Source organism: Narcine bancroftii, chromosome 12 (genome assembly GCF_036971445.1).
Source record: "Narcine bancroftii isolate sNarBan1 chromosome 12, sNarBan1.hap1, whole genome shotgun sequence".
Taxonomy (NCBI): domain Eukaryota; kingdom Metazoa; phylum Chordata; class Chondrichthyes; order Torpediniformes; family Narcinidae; genus Narcine; species Narcine bancroftii.
This window is the reverse complement of record NC_091480.1, coordinates 13,610,722-13,624,630: the sequence shown is the minus strand read 5'-3', so window position 1 is coordinate 13,624,630 and position 13,909 is coordinate 13,610,722. Positions and strand designations below refer to the sequence as shown.

Sequence of the window (13,909 nt, the reverse complement as noted above, 5' to 3'; positions counted from 1 at the left end):
AAATGCAATGCTTCTCGTCTCGCTAATTCCCAGACAGGTGAATCAAACACGTGACCATTGATAAGATCATATAATTTGACAATGTACACCATCCAGAACAAGAAATGACACCAGGATGATGCCATGAAGCCCACTTTCTTTTCAATAGGACTGAGCTTCTAAATAAACATCACTTTACAATCTATCCCTGTATCCTTTGATTCTCTTCATGTCCTAAAATCTGTTGATCTGTGCCCTAAATCGTCTCAATGATCTGCAAGCCTCTGGCAAAGCAAATTCAAAAAGGTGCAAGATCTTCTGCGCGCACACACTTTTCTGGGCCTCTCCCAAATACTGAGGAATGTAAACATCATTATGGTTGGGACTGCTTGGTTAAAAATTGGGCTTTTTTTGGTAAACCTGCATCAAGATTTGTCTGCAAATGGAATTATTTTGGTGACTAATTTCCCCTGTCAAATAGCCTGCAAGCACAAGAGGTTCTGGCTGAGGGGGAGAAGGAAAGGATCATTATTCATTTTGTTTCTTTGTATTATCATGTTGTAAACTTGTTCTTCGGCCTGCTGCTAAAATGTAGCCTCCGAATAGGAGTATCAATTTCACTATCATAAGATGAGCATGTATTGAAAGGTAGCATAAATCGTTCTGTTCAAAGATAAAAGTGAAAGAATGGACAAGTTATTCTTGGTTTTCAGATCTGCATATTTGTGATGTGGAAGTCCAGTACAAAGTAGAGGTCATATTCCAGTGGAGCTGCTGCACACTGCAGGCCTCAAGCTGAGAAGGTAGATGCATTTTGCATCCAGATCCTCAGCTGTATGTTGGGCATGTACAGTAGTTATTTGGATTGTCTTTGACTAGATTGGGACAAGCAAGCATGTCTTGGGGTTTTATCTCCATTTTAATGTGTTTTTAATGAAGATCTTTTAAATTAAAATCCTTTTACCACTATGAAAATGTCATGAGAGTGGTCCAGATTGGAGCTGTAAAATGCATCATATGGTCCTATCTGATTGGCAATGAAGCCCATTGGGCAACAGTGCAATGACAGGAATAGCTCTAGCAGCAGGCGGGATCATGTATGATTTGACCAATTGTAAATAGAAGATTCATGCAGTTTTTGGTTTGATGACAGGAGATAACACTATATCCCGATAAACATGGTTGTGTTCGTGACTTATTGGAAGAATGTAAGAAAGCTGTTGAATTGTCAGATAAAGGATCCAGCAAACTAAGGTAAGAATCATGTAGTGATAGCTTCCTTTATTAATATCAGTAATGTAAATAAATTGCTCAGTTTACCGCTTGACTTTAATGTGCTGTAAATTCATCGAGTCATCTATCAGGTTAACAAACCAAAAAAATGTTGATCTTTACATTTGTGTTTTTGAATAGTACAACAACCTTACTACACACTGAGTGGTTTAAATTTAGAAACTCTTTAACATTCATCATACAGTTTTCATCTTTGGTAACTTCCACACCAGTTGAGGCTCAAAAATTGGTACGATGGCTGGACATTGCTGTGAGGTTGAAGAATGCAATACTTGGATGTTAATTAGTATTCACGATAAGATAGACACGGTGAATAATTCATTGTATTTGTATATTTTTAATTGTTTTCTGTCGCCATCTGGTCATTGATTTAGAGAGTGACAACACATATGGCTCACTTTCTTTAAACAACATTATAAAATCAAGGGAAATATTTTGCAAACTAGTTGAATGCATAACACATTGGTCAAAGTTGAATAATGAAACATTGTGGCTTAAATTTAAGTCATTTTTATTCCTTAAGGCTACTGGAAATCGTAAGCTACAAAATAATTGGAGTCCATCAAGAAGATGAGCTATTAGAATGTTTATCTCCAGCCACAAGCCGAACTTTCAGAATAGAGGTAAATCATATATTTAAATCAAACTGTTAAACTATGGTCTCATTTTATTTCCAAAATTTTCCATGGGTAAATTGATTCGGACATTTTTCAGGAGGTTCCTCTCGATCAAGTTGATCTGGATAAAGAGAGTGAATTACTGATCCCAGTGGCACATTTTCACAAAGAGGTTTTTGGCACTTTTGGAATTCCATTCTTATTGCGGATATGCCAGGTGAGTTGTCTTAAAGTACCAAATATCTGCCTTGTGTCCTCTTTTGCAAGAGTTTAATATTAAACATTTGTGAACTGTTTCTGATACGAGGTCAAGATTTTGCATGTTGTTCTTTTTAGAGTGAACCATTCAGGGAGATTATGAAACGAATTCAAGTCATGCTGGAAGTCCAAGAGAAGGAATTTGAAAAGGTAAGTCCTTTCATTTTGTCCGCCTATCTATTTTTGACCAATTCCTGTTGCCATTTCAATTAAGACCCAGCAATTGACCTTGAGCCAGCACTAAATCCATTTGGGCTTGGCTTGATAGAGAATTCATATTAAAACAAATCTCTTTTTTAAGTTCAAGTTTGCAATTGTCATGATGGGTCGGCACCAATACATCAATGAGGATGAATATGAAATCAACCTGAAGGATTTCGAACCACAGCCCAGTGAGTAGCTATAGATTTTTATTCTCTCACATTTTGAGGAAATGGGTTCCTTGAAAGTCTAAAATGTACTAAATTCCAAAATTCTGATTGAAAATAATTTTGGTTGCCATGTTCTCTATACATGTTTGTAAAATATTTCCGGACAGCAGATGGGGTTGTTCTTCTGTGGAAGTTTTGTACGCATGACCTTTTTTGCAAAAGACGGGTCCATTTCAAATTCTCTTCAGTTATTGGGTAAGCTCTTGCAAGACGAAAGATGGATGGAAAATTGTACATGTAACCTACATATTTGCATGAGAATCTGAATATTGAAAGTAGCAGCAAAACTCTGAAGTGCCAGATTTGCCAAAGGAGACCCCAAACAGAGGTGATGTGGCTTGGGTTTTCCCTGACTGAAAACTTTTTATGGCCTAATAAAACCCCTCCCCCTTTCCTCTCAGTTCTGTCACTCTTTTTCATCTTTCACTACAAAACCATCAGTCTGCACACTTGGCCTTTCCTCTTCCCACAATGCAAGCTGTCAAGTTGTTGGTGTCTTCGAAAAGCTGCATGGAGACTTGATGCTGCTGTTTTACAAGCAGCATCTCCTGCTCTCCATCTTCCTTTCTGCTGAGATCCCACTAACGATCAATATTACTTCCAGGATCCTTGGGTGGGCATGTTAGTCATGTCCAAGCCCTAATAGAATAGTGGGGTATTACACATTTTGGAGTGTATAAAATACAAGTGCAGCGGGCTTGGAGTAATTTCCACTTGTCATCAGAGAAGGCAGAGCAATTGAAAAGGTTAAGGTCCATTTTGGTTGGATTAGCCAAGACGATGGAAATTAGATCTCTTTCAAACATTGCGTATTGCTTTTTCAGTTCTGGTTGTTGCATTCCAGTCATGAAGTAACAGCACAAAAGGGAGGTTGATCAAGGAAGAGTTTTGGCTCATGGTGGGATAGCTAGGCTGGGGTTAGTCTCTTTGGAAGAGATTTGGTTGTCGACATACAAGAGATAAAAAGGTCTTGGAGTCGTCCATAATGCGGCATAGAAAAATTCCAGCATGTTCATGCCAACCATCGGATTCCCATCTCTACCCTTGTGTATATAGAGTTTGTTGATTCTTTGAACGCATGGGCTTTAACACCGATAGTATTTTAGCAGTCCTAAGGGACTAAAAAAAAAGCTGTAATTTATTCATATTATGCAATGTGATTCATTTCAACTTGCACATCAACATTAAAGGAGTATCTTTTTTTTGTTCCAGGTACTTGCACATCAACATTAAAGGAGTATTTTTTTTTGTTCCAGGTAGTATGTCCCAGCCAAGGCCATGGTTGGGACTTGATCACTTCAATAAAGCTCCAAAGAGAAGTCGCTATGCATACCTGGAAAAAGCAATTAAGATCCACAACTGACACCAATGCCTGACCTGGTCAGAATTGTGTGTCTTGAAGAAAAAGTTAAAGACTCAGAAAGACAGTGTGTGCACCTATCCCACAACAGTAAAAATGAACGTTGATACATGTGCACCTTCTCAAAAGTCTTCAGCGACAGAATTTGCTGCTGACGCTAATTTTATTTTGTTGAGGCTGTTCAGTTTGGCTTCCCTGTACCAATTGACTGCCTATTTTCCAGATGGAGAGAGGAAATGGATTTGCCCTTTGCCAAGAGCAATGCAGTCAGATACAAGTTCTTGTCTTGAAGACGAAAAGACATGGCAGCATCGTGTAGGAACTGAGTAGTAAGAAAACAGTTAGTCATTTGCGAAATGGTTTCATGCCTTTAGAATAACCCACAGCAGATGGCAGAGGATTCACATCTCTGGCTGCTAATTATAGGTTTTGTGATGTTTCACAAACATTTGAAGCAGTCAGCATGTTCATGTTTACAGTCATTTGGATAGTTTTTCTTTTATTTAGGTAGTTTGGATGAATTCAGAATTTTTTTGTGAATTTGTACACCACCGACTTTCACAGCATTAATAAATGGTGTCTGTACCACATCTTGCACGTTGTTGGCACTTAATATTCAGGAGATTTTTTTTTCCACTCCCAGCTGAATGTAGTCTTTGATTTTGTTTTTCAACATGACCTGGGTTTTTCTTCCCATACCATACTCTTTGTAAGACACCCTGGCAATAATAATAATAATAATAATAATAAATCAGTACTCATTGTATCCTGCCCCAGTGCGAGTTTGTAAATCTGCTTGTTTTACTTTGATGCTATGGCCATTGGTGCTTCCTGATGGTAACTGACTGGGGTTTTACTGTGCTGCCTTTTGGGAAATTGGTTTGAGACAATAGTGGCTGGAAAGGGCAAATTTGGAGAAAAAAAAAATCTGTGTTCTATTTTGTCATGGTGAGATGTGAAAAATTATAACATGACAAAAACAGCCTTTAGCACAGAGGGCATGCTCAATAACGTAAGTAGTAAGCTGTTGACTTTGTAAAAATTTAAAAAAATACAAAAAAAATTGTATATTTAATGATGAACATGTACAATTTAACACTTTAAGGATAAAATTCCCACGGAGGAGTCTGCAGGTAAAGTCACTGATGTTGATATTCATTGCGTGTAGTTTTATTTCAAACTGGGTTTTTTTTAAGCTAATTGCAGCAGTGTGTCTAGTTGAGTGCAGTAAAATAGAATCTGCAATTCACGATTTCATTTTTCTTCCCTCCTATCTTTTTAATTCACGTAGCAGTGTATGAAATCTTTTCCTGTATATTGCCTTTTTGCTGGAAAATGTTGTATGTTGAATAAAAATTTTCTATAAAAATTGCATTGCATTGGCTTTGCGCATCAACTTGCTTTGTTTTTGTTTCTACATTTAACCTGCACAATGTGTTCTGGTCAGTTTGCAGATTGTTCTGTAATGCTGAACCTTCTCAAATAGATTTGGACCAAAATATGGACTTGAACAGCATTTTGTTTCTTGGATGAATTAGTTTATGCCTTGGGTATTAAATATTTTTGAGCATTAACTGTATTTCTACTTTTTTTTTAAAGTGCTTCCTGTGATTATCTTCCGACCTTGATGCTCAGGAATACGAAGTCTTAACTGCCATAAGAAACCAGTCTCGTTTCGTCAGGGCATCTTGCTTTGTTATACTCATAAAATTTGTTCCATCTTTTTGCAGTCCTCTTAGTTTTAACTGGTAAAAGGAAAAAAAAAACAAGGCTGGAGAAACTCAGCAGGTACCTCATAGAGCAGAGATGCACAACCAACACCCTCGTCTCCCTCAGTGTCTGCCGACTTTCCTGTTTTACTACTGTAGATAAAGAGCACACTTGTGTCTTGTGGCCACTGATTCCGAGATGAATTATTCTGTCACTCGCTGTGTCCAGATGCCACAATTGCAAAGAACTACAGCAGAGTTGGAATGGTCTCAGAAACTTCAAAATCACTTGCAGAGATCAAGGATATTGGAAGAGGACAAACGCTCTGAAAGTGAGGTGCATTGCTCCGTCTTGTTCAGTTGCTGACTGTTCGACATGCCATTCTGAAAATGACTCTTCATCCAGAATGCAGTTTAGTCTAAATACATGGATGTCATGCTTGGCTTGGAACAGTTGTGGTTCTCTGACAAAATTAATGAAGGAGAGAAGTGGCATTTCACTTGAGTTGGAAAAGGTGGAAGATTTCTCCCACATGCATGCAGGAAAAAAAAGTTTTAAAATCGTCATTCCATGCGAAGCAAACAGATACCAAGGAATTGTGTTTGGGGTGTTCAATGACTGCTATGATGTGGCATCGTGTATGTGCAGTTCCTTGTGCTTCTGTAGGCACGTTCTGTCGTAAATGCTATGCACACATTCTTGGCTTTGATCCTTCATAGCTTCATCAGATTTTGATTTTTTTTTTTCTTTTCCTTGCCTACCCACATGGATGATATGAAATTTGGTTATAAGGAGATGGAGGTGTGCATTGCAGGACTGGTGTGTATCAACTGCAGGCTTCCAAAGGCTCTGAAATTGGCAAGTGTTACAATCGTACTCGCTGGCTTTGTACGATCAAAGCAACCCTTCGATTTTATATTTCTCAAGTTGTGCATTTTCCTGGGACAGTAAGAACAGAAAGTGAACAACAAAAGTATATGGAATATTTTGTCTGACTCAACTGGACCAATTCAGTGGTTTTTGCCCCCAGACATGTGCAAGTGTACTGAGTCTTCATTCTGTATTAGTTATTGGTCAGGCAGAAAGAGTCCCATTTCCTACCACAGTAAATAGGCATGACAGCTAAATGCTATTGCAGCGCCAGCAAACTGGGTTTGAATCTGGCACTGACTGTCAGGAGTTTGAATGATCTCCCCGTGTCTGCGTGGGTTTCCTCCAAATGCTCAGGTTTCCTCCCACCCATCAAAATGTACGGGGGTAGTAGGTTAACGGAATACTTGAGCCGAAACAGGTTTGTGGGCTGAAAGGGCTGTGTGCTGTATGTTTAATTTTTTTTTAATGAGTTTTGTTTTTCATTTTAAATCACTAATTAACCTCCCCCCCCCACCCCGGGTTTCTTTTCCCCTTGCCACTCACACCTGGTTTGTATTTGCATGTCCACCAGGCATTGGATTTTCTGCTTTTTTTTTTCCAGAAATTTGAACATTATTCTTCCTGCATTAATGGATAAGTATGTCTGAAAATCACAGAAGGTAAGTGGTGAAAGGGATGTGAGGAAATGCAAGGTAACGAGGGGCAGCAAATAACCTTGATGAACAGGAGGTTTTAGAAACCATTGGGGAAAAATTGGTTCTTCAGACAATTTTGAGTGAAAAAGAGCATCTCTGTTTTGGCAAATTGTGTAATTTTTCACAGTAGCAGAAGGTTCTGAAGCAAATATCCACGAGGATGTTCAGGAGGCATCCAATAAAATGCCAAGTGGCCTGCTGCACAAAACTGAAGCTGTCAGGCAAGAGATTTGAGCATGAATTTTTAAATAAAAGCTGAAAACTAATTGTGAAAAGATTCAAGTGGAGGAATTCGGGTAAATCGGCTGCAGAATTGTGGCTTCTATTGATACCTGGATTTGCGTTTAAAATTTTAAGTGAATCTAATTAAAGGAATGGTAATAATCTGCAAGTTACACTGGCTTATATTTACTATTTCCGAGTCAGGATGAATGAACATTTTTTGTTCTATTATAATTTTATTGCCTTGTACAATTATGATGAATTATTATTTGAAACCAAGATGTTTAAACAGGTCTTGTGCTATCAAGTCCATTGGGTTGTGTTCCAATGCAAGTCTGAAGTCATTTGGATGTCAGAGGTTGGGACTTTTTGCTCAATTGAACTGCTATTGATTTTTTTTAATAAACCTTTATCACCTTACAGAAAAACGTTACAATCATTTTACAAGTATTAATTTGGCTAGAAAATATCCTGAAGTGTTGTGTGGTTAAGTTCCTCTGCATTTACAGAAAATAAAAGAAAGAAGTGACAGGGTGGTGAGTTTTGGCATTTTATCAAATGAGTGACATCTCTGAGTGTACAGAGCTTTAGGTATTGATCAGCAATGATCATTTAATAGCAGAACATGATGGCTAAGTCAGTGACCTGGCTAAGTTGATGACCTGCTCTTGTTCCTGTCAACTTCCATAAGCTTTATTCTCCAACTGCTATTGATGATTGAGAATAGAAAAGCACAAAATGAAGGAAAGTAGGGAAGAGGTGGAGAAATGTTGAGGGCACCATTTTAAATGCACAAGAAAGCATTAAGACTATTGCTGTGATTCTACATGAAAAATGGTGAAAGCACTGGAGGCCAGATAAATATGGGAAAAAGAAATCGTTAAAAGTTTCAGGTCAAAGACTTATGGCTGAATTGACAAAAGAGCTGCCTGCTCTTCTCCAACTTTCTTTGGCCTTTGGGATCAAGGGTTCACTCCCATGGGCCAAAGTTGGAGTGAAATGGAGCAACTGGAAGCTCGGGATCCTCCCCATGGTGAATACAGGTGTATGTTGGGATAGAATTTGGTCACAATAGTCTATAACTTTGGTTCTGTGTCTTGTTTGTACAAGAACCAAAAGAACAAACAGTATTTCTCGTGACAGTGGACTTCTCTGCTGTACAGGATAACATTTTAAACTTCTCCATTCACTTCAGATCAAGTTGCAGCTCCACTTTTTTTGGGAGATACGAAAGTTTCAGTCCGACTTGAATTTGATCCCTCCGCCCTTTTCCAGTCCATTAAGATTGCATTATCAAGTTTATTCTCATCTGTACAAGTGCAGTCGGTCCAGAAGGAAGGCAAAATTGTTGTTCATTCACAGGGTTGACTTGTGATCCGTTATCGTCTTGATTCCTTCCCACGGGTGCCTCATGTCGCACAGCTCGATGGATCTTCTCTGCGGACCCCCCTTTTGCCTTCCGAATTGCACGGGAGATCAGCCCTGGCTGGTCTTCGTGCCATCAGGTCCTGTATCCTGAAGACAGCTTCACAGGCTCTGAGAAGTGCCCAGACCTCTGCATTCAAGCATGGTTTCTGGAGGGTCTTGGTCGTGGAACATTTGATCTCGGTGATAGGTCAATGCACTTGCTGATGCAACCAGTTTTCTGCATTAATGCAGAACTCAAAAAAAATGTTTAATTATTTAGCTGCCAGTTCCCACTTTGATCTTCATATGGTCCATCAGTCCCTTCCTTATTTTTGCTAACAAACGACCAGCACTTCAACACTTCTATTGCAAAATAATGCAAGTACGTATTCCTTGCCAATGTTGAGTTGCTATTAATTCATTCAGTGCTGATGTATTTGAAATGTTTATTTCAGATGTTTGAGACATGGCACTTGGCCAGCAAGTTTCTCAGGTGAGTTTTAAACTGCTCGTCTGCTCCTCTTGATTATTTCCCGCCCCCGCCGTTCATGTTGCAGACTGATGGTTAAGTGGAGAACGACATTTATAATTCGTCATGTGCTGACCAGGTCAGTGCAAAATAAGATCTCAGCTGCTCATGTCGCATCGATGGAAAGCAAAGTGCTGGGTCCCTGAGAAGGGTAGGTGAAATAGATGAATTGTGTTGGATATTGTTGTCCAAACCTTGCATGAAGGCAGATCAACTGGATGGAGTGTGCAGATACTGTGATTGGACCCAGTCTTTCAGTGACAAAGATATGTGGCGACGCTTTGGGCCCTGATCGAAACAACAGATCTGAGAGTTCAGACAGTGCTGGCTGAGGTGTTAACTGGATCTGATAAGGGGCTGGGGGTGAGAATTGATCATGTTAACAGGACCCATCCTTATTGAAACTTGTCATCTTTAGCCCCGGTGATCCCAGGGAGCGAGTGGCAAAATCTGCTCCACGCCGGCGTCAGATGATGCTAACTCAGGCCGGGAATTGCCGGCCTCGACCCCCGAGTGTAATCCCCAGCCCCTGCAGCTGAGGCGAGGCAAGTGTGAAACGGGCAGCAACAATGCAGGCACTTCCTATCAAAGGGAGAGCAGACCAAACACCGAGGATAAACCCTTGCAAGTGTGAAAGCGTTCAGTGTCCCCACCCCCCCCCCCCCCCCCATTCCTATCCCAGGACCCCCATTCCTATCCCAGGACCCCCATTCCTATCCCAGGACCCCCATTCCTATCCCAGGACCCCCATTCCTATCCCAGGACCCCCATTCCTATCCCAGGACCCCCATTCCTATCCCAGGACCCCCATTCCTATCCCAGGACCCCCATTCCTATCCCAGGACCCCCATTCCTATCCCAGGACCCCCATTCCTATCCCAGGACCCCCATTCCTATCCCAGGACCCCCATTCCTATCCCAGGACCCCCATTCCTATCCCAGGACCCCCATTCCTATCCCAGGACCCCCATTCCTATCCCAGGACCCCCATTCCTATCCCAGGACCCCCATTCCTATCCCAGGACCCCCATTCCTATCCCAGGACCCCCATTCCTATCCCAGGACCCCCATTCCTATCCCAGGACCCCCATTCCTATCCCAGGACCCCCATTCCTATCCCAGGACCCCCATTCCTATCCCAGGACACTGAACGGCCTATTTACTGGGATGCAAGTGTGAAAGGGTTTCTCCTACTGTAGTTTTTGGTTCTCTTCTTTTCCCCCATCCCCAATCTATAAGCAAGGAGACACAAATCATGTTTTTTAACAGCTGGAAAATTTTATTTCATTAAATAATCAAAGTTATGAAAAGCACGTGATCTGTGAAACATTGGATGAATTCATTAGTTCACCTCATAAATAACTGCTTTCTTTGCCCAGTTTGGCCTGTACTTGATCTATTTCTGGTTGACAAGAATCTTTATGGAAAGGAGAGTCTTGCCAGGTTTGCTTTGAAGAGTAATGGATGTTATGCAGCCTTTGGCCAGTCGGAGGCGCACTTGCCATTCGTGTTCATACCAGTTTTAACAAATGCTTTTTGCCTGAGCTGGATTATAAATCTGACCATTTGGAAATGGTCTTGCTGGACGTGCTGGTCCTGATTTTTAGTGGCTACAGGAGTTGCCTGGGTCATCTTTACCCACTTCAATGAATTGAAGAAATTTGATGATTCTCCCCCAACAATCATTCACAAATGAAGAAACCTTGGCCACTTTCAGCAAGTCTGGGAGATCCTTCAGCTGGGCTGGTGTGCAAGGAGCTTTTACACCACACAGCTGCCAGGCACTGAATGAACACCCCTTGCCAATCAGTGGCACAACTCACTCTCCATTACCCTTGCTCTAGGACTGTGGAGTCAGGACCTAAGGTATTCTTTTCAGTCAACAGCTCTCACAGGCCTTGCCACCATTTTTATAGCTGCTCTCTTCCAAGCAACCTCCTGGAACATTCTTCCACTATACCCTGCATTCCTCAAAAGATTAACTTTTTTAAGAGAAAAATTTAATGATCGATGGAGTGGTGTTATATGACACAATTAGTCTGACCGAGATCTTGCACGGAAAAGTTTGTTTTTGCTGGAGGCGAAGGAGAGCGGCTTTTAAAATTAGGCAAGGCAGAGATAGAGTGGACAATCAGAATCTTTTCCCCAGTATATTTCATATACTAGAGGGCAGTGGGGGAGGGGAAGTGGTGCAGATGTTTACATGGGGAGGGGCTGCCAGGGGTAGTGGTGGATCCAGCTAATCTATTTCACAGCTTGAATATGGAGGCTGTGTTTTGTGTTGTGTCTGGTTGTGCGTGTTTTGCACCGACAAGCGGAGAATACTGTTTTGTCAGGTTGTGAATCAGATGATAAACTTGTCCTCAGGTAACAAGAGTTTAGTTTAATTTGGCATACAAGGGGCCTGTTTCTTTGCTGTAATGTGTCTGACCTCAATCCCAAACACTCTCTGCACAAGTCTAAGAAATGATGACCTGTATTTTGTTTAGTCCAGCTGCCATAGTGGATGAAGCCTGATGTCGGCAGGAGCACCTCCACATCCCACTAACATTCAGCATATGTCATCAACGGCGCTACAGGCTCTGTCACAGTTGCGGGGTATTGGCTGTGATGCAGCTAGTCAGCACACCATCCGCCATGCCTCCGTAGAAATTTAGCAGGGTTTCCGATGTCATACCAACTTCCTCAAACTCCTGAGGAAGTGGAGGCACTGTCGTGCTTTCTTCTTGATTCCATTAGTGTGCTGGTTCCAGGAAAGATCCTCCAAAATAGTGAGCTCACCCTCTCCACCTCTGATTTCCCCCAGTGATCACTGGATTGTATATCCATTACATGCAGGAAGATTGGGGCAATGAACAGCAAGCCAACATTGAAATTGATGTGGCTGCAAGCCCTTTGGTCATGTAATTAAGAGAAGGCATGTTTAAGAGGGCAAAATTGCAGAATTCCATAAGGTTTGGAGAAGGTCACAGAGAAAAGGAGGAAACAAGACGTGGATGGAAATTAATTTCAGGAAGGATGTGTAGGCTATAAAGGGTCCAGTAAAGATTTCCCAGGATGCTGCCTGGATTAATGTATGAGCTTGAAGGAGAGATTGGACAAACTGGGATTTTTTTTTGGAGTGTTGAAGGCTGGGGGGTGTCTATGAAGTAATGTATTTAGTTAAAAAAAATTTCTACACTATTATTAATTACTATATCATTTTGGGTAACTTGCCTTGTGTGTGTACATTAATCTCCTTTGTGCGCTGGTTGCAAAATGTGTGTGTCCATGCGTACACACCCACAGCTTAGAGGGAATGATGCTGACTACATCAAAAATGTATTGATTTCAGTCTGTGGGCCCCCACCCCTTAAATGTGCTGTAGCCCCTGGGGGCCTGTACGGACTCTGTTGAGAATGGATCAATAGTCTAAGCTGTATTATATTAATTAAGTACCCTTCACTCGGTGACTGTACCCTTACCCACTTCAAGATGTTATTGGGAACCTGCACACTGCAGGTTAAAACATGATTTTATTTAAAGAGAATGGACTGTAGCTTCCTATTGGTCTCACAGTATGCACTGCACTCGGCCTGACCAAGGACTGGTGACTGATGCGCTGAGACTGGATTTGTGCTAATTCATTCACTCGTGTTTCCCTCAGGTAATGTCAAAAAATACAGTACAGAATAAAGCCCCTCAGTTGATCATATCTGCATCGCCTGTCTGCATCTACGTGGTCTGTGATACACCTGTTCGTGTGTTAGTCTAAATGTCTCTGAAAACATTGCTGTCATATCTCCTTCATACATTTGCTGGCAGGACAATAAGGCCATTAAACAAATATAGGACCCAGATTTTTTTTTAAATTTCTTTCCCATAATCATTCTCTCCTTTGTTTCTGTCATCAATTCCAAACTCAAGCTTCACTCTGGTCAGTCCTTCGATTTCCAATGTGAAACTATTTTATTTTTGCAACCTAGGTTTCCTTTCGGATCTTTGCGTTGTCCACCTTCCACAGGGTAGCCTTCACTGAAGATCACGCCTGCTTCCACAAAGCCCCATCTGATGCAGATACAGTTCAGCAAACGTTGTCCATCTGTATCCGGAGACCTCTTTCAGTTTTATTGTGTCAGCTAATGTGCTCTGTGTGCACTCCCAGTCACCATCGCCAAGAACAGATCATCTGCCCTCCATCACGTTGCCTTGTGTTACACATAACTTGCTGTCCTTATTTCCAATATTATGGAGTGACCAAATGAGCTTTGAATTGCCCTTGAAGTGCTCCAGGATATTCAGAAGGCTCTTCTCTCCTTCCCAGTAATGCTGTCCACAATATGTACTCTGCAGCCACTCCAATAGTGATTGTGCGTAACCTAGGGAACAGGAAACATTAGGAAAGGAGAAATCTCTTCCTGACTTGGCATGGAAGCAAACTTTATATCCAGAGTTATCTTCTTTTTTTTTCAATTTTAAACTTTTATTTAAATTCTTATATATCCTCATTTAACTCCTCAATTTTTTTTTAAAATTTTTTATTTTTCACACCATAA

The 13,909-nt window shown here is 41.0% G+C and overlaps 1 protein-coding gene across 3 annotated transcripts in view; it reads left to right on the top strand.

Annotated features, from left to right (window-relative positions):
* Positions 1 to 5,310, top strand: part of usp7 (ubiquitin specific peptidase 7 (herpes virus-associated)) — a 67,599-nt gene extending 62,289 nt beyond the window's left edge. For all 3 annotated transcript variants that reach the window (XM_069905415.1, XM_069905413.1, XM_069905414.1), the window contains 6 exons: positions 1,133 to 1,233; positions 1,796 to 1,895; positions 1,987 to 2,106; positions 2,226 to 2,297; positions 2,449 to 2,539; positions 3,835 to 5,310. In XM_069905415.1, the coding sequence (XP_069761516.1) occupies positions 1,133 to 1,233; positions 1,796 to 1,895; positions 1,987 to 2,106; positions 2,226 to 2,297; positions 2,449 to 2,539; positions 3,835 to 3,941 (591 nt within the window). In that variant the 3' untranslated portion in view covers positions 3,942 to 5,310. The remainder of the gene's footprint in view (positions 1 to 1,132; positions 1,234 to 1,795; positions 1,896 to 1,986; positions 2,107 to 2,225; positions 2,298 to 2,448; positions 2,540 to 3,834) is intronic.
* The last annotated feature ends 8,599 nt before the right edge of the window (positions 5,311 to 13,909 follow it).